This window comes from Hydra vulgaris, chromosome 10, assembly GCF_038396675.1.
Source record: "Hydra vulgaris chromosome 10, alternate assembly HydraT2T_AEP".
Taxonomy (NCBI): domain Eukaryota; kingdom Metazoa; phylum Cnidaria; class Hydrozoa; order Anthoathecata; family Hydridae; genus Hydra; species Hydra vulgaris.
In genome coordinates, this window is record NC_088929.1 from 11920001 (window position 1) to 11927434 (window position 7434).

The 7434-nt window shown below is 29.9% G+C and overlaps 1 protein-coding gene across 1 annotated transcript in view; it reads left to right on the plus strand.

Moving 5' to 3' along the window:
• Positions 1 to 7125, plus strand: part of LOC136085794 (protein translocase subunit SecA 1-like) — a 37097-nt gene extending 29972 nt beyond the window's left edge. Inside the window, exon 3 of the mRNA XM_065807261.1 lies at positions 6024 to 7125. Within this exon, the coding sequence (XP_065663333.1) occupies positions 6024 to 7042 (1019 nt within the window). The 3' untranslated portion in view covers positions 7043 to 7125. The remainder of the gene's footprint in view (positions 1 to 6023) is intronic.
• Positions 7126 to 7434: the final 309 nt, after the last annotated feature.

Below are 7434 nucleotides of genomic sequence, written 5' to 3' on the forward strand. Positions count from 1 at the left end.
ACTTACTCTGCTGTGCTAAACATTATTAAATAGCTTTTTCTTCAGCTACAAAACTAAGTAGAGTTCTCTAGATTTTATGTGAATATTTTGCATTACCATTATAAATTGTACTGTGTTTCAAAAGCACTTTTTCTTGCCTACTTGAACTCAATTTCACCATGATGATTTAATGTCGCCTATGTGTGACTTTAAAGAAGAACTTATACTCTGTTAGAGAGATGTTATATACAGGTGGGAAGATAAAATATTGTTTGTTTGTTTGCTCAATTGCTACATTTTAATTGGAAAAGAATAAAACCATGGGGTTCTGGGATTGCAAATTTATGCCCCTCCTTAGATTCTGACCTAGATCTAAATTTTGAGATCATTTCCAATTGTATTTGTAAAATGCATTATTAAAATATAGTTTTAACTAGGGCTGCGAGTTTTAATCCTGCTTAAAGCAGGATTTAAACTCGAAATTGTTGCGAGTTTGAATCCTGCTTGAACTTACACGTTATCAGTCACATTATGCCTTTGTGAAGGTGTTTTGAATGAAAACCATTAGGTATTATCACAGAATAAATAAGACAATTGGGAATTATTACACTTCAGCCTTTTATATTAATTTACTGATTTTCAAACCATTGGCATTTTAATATTTTTATGATGCATTATAATAATAATTAAATAATAGATAAACTAAATTTTATGCATTACTTATAATTTGTTTTAAGAATTTTTATTTTTATTTTGTTTACTGGCAAATTTGTTTTCTTGGTTAGGTGGTTGATTACATAGGTGGTGATTACATAGGTGGTAATGATTACATAGGCTGTTCCTATGTAATCAAAAAAAGTTACTTTTTATTCATTAAGCATTAGTTTTCTCAAAAGTAGGTACAGAACGTGTAAAAAAAATATATTTTTGAACTCCAAAAATGTATTGATGGTCACATAGAGGTCTATAATAGTCAAAATAATCCCTAAAAATAGAGTTTACAAGAAACACAATTACTCATTAGTAAAAGCTAATTTTACTTGTATACTTGGTATGCATGTGCATGAAAACCAAAACACAAGAAATAATAATTTTAATAAGTAAACTTTGGATGCTGCCTCGGTTCATTTTTTAAGACATAATATTAAAAAAGACACCAGTCTGTATTCCAAGTTTTTCATACACTTTAACAAGTCCAAATTGACCTTCGTTGAATTGAAGAATAGCACTATATACACCAAACAGTAGAATTGATCTTTTTACAAAGATTTGCCTGCGACATTTCATCTAGATAATATTATTCAGGGACTCGTTAGCATTGTGAGTTTCTCTGTGGATGCACTTGCGAAGTAGGTCATTATTTGGAAACTCTTGGAAAATCTTTGACAAGATAGGAAACATCCACTCTTGTAAATTAATTCTCCCGTTGTATTTTTTCAAGTTTATTTTCATTATAACTACACCAAGATTCTTCTCCTTGTGGACAAAACATGTGGCGCTTATCTAAATTAGAAAAGTTGGTGCAAGTATAAAGGATAGCACATATCCACTTTTTCATTGTGTAACTTTTTTCATAGTTAGTACAGTTTAATTTTAGACTTCTTGGAATGAAAATACCATAACAATTTGTTATTGAATTGATGGAGTGGTTTGCCAATTTTCTTTTTCCACCAAATGATGTAGAGGTATTCTTATATTCTTGTACTAGTGTCCTAAGTTGAGAGCCTTTTTGTTTGTTTAAATGTCCAATACATTCAAGTTTAACTGGTGTAATACCAAACTGCGCTTCGTAGGGTTTGTAGTAAACAACTTCTTTGTAAGAAGTTGTTTACTACAAATCCTCCATCTCCAAGATAAAAAATATATCAATAGCACCTGAGCAAAAATATATCAATAGCACCTGAGGATTCCATTGCTCCTAAAGACTTTTGATAATTAATTTTACAGTTATGTGTAACTTTCCAATTTCTGTACTCTGTTGTCCTTTTTTTTCCACCTCATATTTAACATTATTTACAATGTTTTGATAAAACAATAACATCCAAACATTTTCCTTTGCTTACTGCAGTCACTAAACCGTTCAACGAGGAGTGTTCTCTTTTTTGCCAAGTTCCATTAATCAATACACGACAAGAATGTATACCTGGGATAACATCTATCATTTTTGCTTTATTTGCATTATTTTGCATACTTTATATTGCAGAAATCACGTACGAAAAAAATAACTTATTAATAATATTTCTAAAGGCAGTATTAGATACTAAGTACATATTCATACAGCGTGCGAATGATTTAATCGAATCGTGCCCTTTACCAATTTTTCAAAATGCCATAAGCAATCGAACATAAATTTAATTTTGCTTACAACCATACATCTATTCAGAAGCACTAAAAGGTAAAGTATACTTGTGACTTTTATTTTTACATTTTCTACAAAAATAAACAATTTTATAAACAAATCCCTTTCTTTCTTCCAAATTATTAGATATTGTTACATTGGCTCCCCCACATTCTTGACACTTAATTTAAAACTTAAAAATTTATAAATATAAAAGAATCTTCACTATTTCCAGAATGTTCAGCTGGTTTAAAAGTATGTTTTTATTGAGTGATATATTAAATATTTACATTTTTTTAAATTCCATTGATACCACATGTATTTTTTACAATATGCACAGATTTTCTACAACCACGACCACCAACACCCTTTCTTGATGACTTTCTTTTTTTATTTAGAGAGTTTGCCATATCAAATCTTTATTATTTTACATGAATCTATCTAAAATGTTAAATAATTTCAACAAACACATAAGAAAACAGTTAAAAGTAAAATAATTATTATAAAAAAGCCTGCCTGTTATTTTTACTTTGCAAAAACATAACTTATAATTATTAAATATTTAACAATTTTAACGTAAAAGGCAACATTAGAAAAGCAAAAGAGATGTTCTACTTGAAGTTTTAAGGTAAATCTAAGATAATAGCTTAAAAAATATAGCGGTTGCTATGGCCGTTGCTAGGCACTAAAATTGAACCTACATGTAAAAAATTGTGAATATTGTAAAAAGCATAAACAAACATAAAAAAAGTTATACCACGAGAAAGGGCATTAAATTTTACATTAAAATATCTAATTTGCCAAAAAATCAGATTTGAAAAAAATTTTGACTTTTGATGATAAAGGAACCACCTTGACATAATGTTTATAAGGTTTAAATTAACAGCCGAATGTATTTATACTATAAATACATTCGATCAATTCCCCTCAAATTATACTTATAATGTATTTATAGCGATCATCAGATGTTACCAATCTCAAAAAAAGAAACAACGACAAAAAAAATATATATTAAAAATACCGTGGAGTGTCTTCTTTGATGACATTTAAGTTATTCATCATATATTTGTTTTCATGGCGACACTTTGATGCAAGTTCGTTTCGCTTATTTAGTAAAGGGATGAAACTATATGATGTTTTTCCATCAAGCATAAATTGCATGACTTGCCACCAGATTTAAATGGTTCAGCCTGGACTAAATTTTTCCACAAAAGGACAGGATTTAAACCTTTCTTTTTAACACTCCACACAAATTTAGAAAGTTCAGTAAAGTTTGACCCACTTTCATAACGAAAGGAATTATTGTGCTTGTAAAAGCGATCTTTAAAAGTTTTTTCTATAAGCCCAAAATAATATCTGCCTTCATCTTGCGGATTTGTCTTAACATTACATAAATATATGACATTTTTAGTTCAACATTTTCCATTAAGTGGACATAAATTAATATGTCGGCAATTGCACGTTGGAGCATTAAGGTTTGAAGAATTTGATAAAATTTTATTGTTATGTGAAGTGATGATGTTGCGAATATTTGGAAGACAGCTATAGCTAATCTTCAGGTTGTTTCGGTTAAACAGCTTATGGAATTTATGAGATTTTGGGAAGTTTTTATCGATTAAATTTAGGAAAAGTTTGGCTACGTTTGTCTTGACATTAATTGAAAACAGAGGGTTAAACTAAATAATATTTCGTGCACGTGATTTTGCAACTTTTATAGAATCAATTGCAAAGGCAGTAATGCTTTAAATCCACTAGACTTAAGGGCACTGTTGTAAAAAGTAGCGACTCAATAAAAAACTTCATTGCTTGAATATATACTTCTTATAAGATTAGATATCATTGAGGGAATAGCTTTAAGAATGTTTGAAGGATGGTTCGAATTAACATTGATATATAATGGGATGTCACCTGCTTTCCTATATGGCTGATAAGAATTGTCAGAAAAGTTGAACGAAATGTCAAGAAAATATACAATTTTTAAATTAGAATTTATTGTTATATTTAGTTTGAATTTTTCTTTAAAAAAAATGATAAGGTTTTTCTTTATTATTTCCAATTGCGGTCCACTAATACCATTGAAACAGCAAAGCCCGTCATCTCTATATAAACCGTTGGTTCTTAATCCGTATTCTTTGCTGATGGTATATAAAATAAAAAGGCCTACCAGTTCACACAACTCCAGTAGACAACTTTTCTCAGTTAACTGGGACATCATTTGAGAAACTGTGTGTTTAGATCCCAAACGTCTAAATGAAATTGTTGAAAATGATATTTCAAAAAACAGTCTTGTACAAATTTATCAACTAACTAATCTATATTCTGACGGAGCGCAATTTGAATTGCATAGCTATGCTATAAAATTTGATAAACTCTCAAAAACAATACGATATGCATTTGCAGTGAGTTGTAGTGACCAAGATTCTGAAGAATCAAACTCAGTCTCAGAGATGGATAAAAGCTACTAAAAATGAGATCGACAGAGATTCGCAGAACTTTAAACGTTGTGTAGGGTCTCGTAAAAAAAGTTTTAAATGTTGCCATAGTATTTTATACAAATATTCCTTAAATACAACTGCTTATTCAAAACTGTTTCTGGCTTACGAATATCTATTAACACTTTCCTTCTCACAAGTGAGCTGTGAAAGACATTTAGTAAAATAAAAATCGCCAAACTTGGCTGCGTTCCTCACTAGGTAACAACAAGCTTGAGACTTTCATGTTGATGTCGACCATGAAGGACAGTTTGAACTTAATTGCAGTTAAGGACGTTTTTGGCTACTCGTGTAAAAATTCCGTAAAGTTATCAATGATGTTGCTTCAATAAATTATAAAAGGAGATTGTAGTCAGTTTCATTATAAATACCAATTACACCACAGGGTCCATTTTGATTTTTTTTTTATCTTAAATGATTTAAATGGAGTGTTATTATTCACTTATCATATAAAATTCATCGTGTTATTCTTATTACTTTCATTGTCTACATAATTATCATATATATTTCATCAGTAAGTAAAATGAAATACTGATTTATATTGTAAGTCTGTATAATCTTAAAGATCATTCAGGCTTAAAAACGGTACACTTCAATGAGTACCATTATTTTACCTGCTCATATTCAAATTAAAAAAACCCTTAATACAGATTAGTGTTGTACCTTATAATAGATAAATATCCCCACACAAACCCATTTTCTACCCCATTCCGAATCTGATAGCGCCCTCCTTTTCCCTTCCCAGTAGGATTTGAAGACCCAGTCCGTGCCAGATTTAGTTCAAAAAAAAATTATTGTAAGATAATGCTCATTTGTTTCCATAATCGCAAGTTTATAAAATATATAGCTAATAAATAATTAAAATAAAATTGCCTTGATATAATAGACTGGCAATATACCGTTTACAATTTATGAAATATAATAATTTAAATATAGTAATACATACATACATACATACATACATACATACATACATACATACATACATACATACATACATACATACATACATACATACATACATACATACATACATACATACATACATACATACATACATACATACATACATACACACATACATACATACATACATACATACATACCTACCTACCTACATACATACATACATACATACATACATATATACATGCATACATATATACATACTAAACAAAAAAAACTAAAATTTTTATATGTCTGTTTTAAATTAGGTAAAGATGGTTCCTGTAGCATGGTTTTGCGAGATAGTGATCTTGAAAAGTACCTAGGAGTTGATTATTCTAAAATAATTGGCAAGCTACGAAATGAAAAAACTATCTATAAAAGTTTGAATTTAAAACGAAACAAACTCTTCGACTCAACGTACTTAAATATAAATGCAATTGTAACAGAAGCAAAAAAAGAACATATTTTAGGTGAAAAGTTTATTAAAAGTCTGAATAACAATGATATCAGCGAAATTAAAGCTTTTCTTAGGGAGAAAAACATTGGATCTACAAATAGCTCAATTACTTCGCGGACTATTTGCCTAATGGACGCTACATGCTCCATGGGGCATTTATTAAATAAGGCTAAGATTACTGTTAGTAACATGTTTGAGCGGGCTTCTGCTATTTTAACTGAGAATTCCATTCCAGCAGACTCATTTCAAATCCAATTTGCAGTGTACCGAGATTATGATTGCTTGAGTGATGGACTATTGCAGTACTCGCCTTGGGAAACAAAACCTGAAAATTTAAGACTCTTTATAGATAAAATATCAGCTCATGGTGGCGGTGATTACGAGGAAGCAATTGAAATTGGTTTGTGGCATGTTAACAGAGAAAATGAGGAAAATACAGTTAATCAAGTTATACTAATTGGTGATGCACCTGCCAAAACAAAAGCACAAATTAAAGAATATCGAGATGTCATGGGAGAAAAATATTGGGAAAAAACTGACTTTAAAGTCCCAACATTTTATAAAGATGAAGTGGAAAAAATAAAAAATAATGCAATAATGGTTCATACTTTTTACCTTTACAGTGGAGCCAAATCAAACTTTCAAGAAATTTCAACAGAAACTGGCGGAATATGCGAACCACTACAAATTGACTCGTTGGACGGAGCAAATGTTCTTACAGATATTGTTACTAGACGGATTTTGGGCAACGTTGGTTACTTAAGAGGGAGAGGAAATGAGTTAGTAAACGCATACAACAATAGATACGTTAAATCATTTATACGTTAAATCATAAAACATTTAGTTCGTGTGGTTTATAAATTGATATACAAGCTTATTTTTAAATTTTTATCAATAAACCCTTATACAAATTTTTATGTTGCCGCGTTGTTACATTTTTTTATTCGCAAGTATTTTATTGAAATATTTTGTAAAAGTTTTAGATTGAATTTTTATGCTAATTTGTAAAATCCATAAAAAAGTTTTCTTTTACTATTAGTACACTGACCGACGCAAAGTAAGAAATGTAGCCGAAGCGAAATAAGCGAATAAGCCATATAAGCGCACAGCAGCCCAGAATTAGGAATGGCAGGAAAAAATATTTTTCAGTGTTATTTCAACTATGATAAGTTTTCTAAATTAGCAGATTTCCTTCTTCCAGGTAGATGCATGATTAGGAT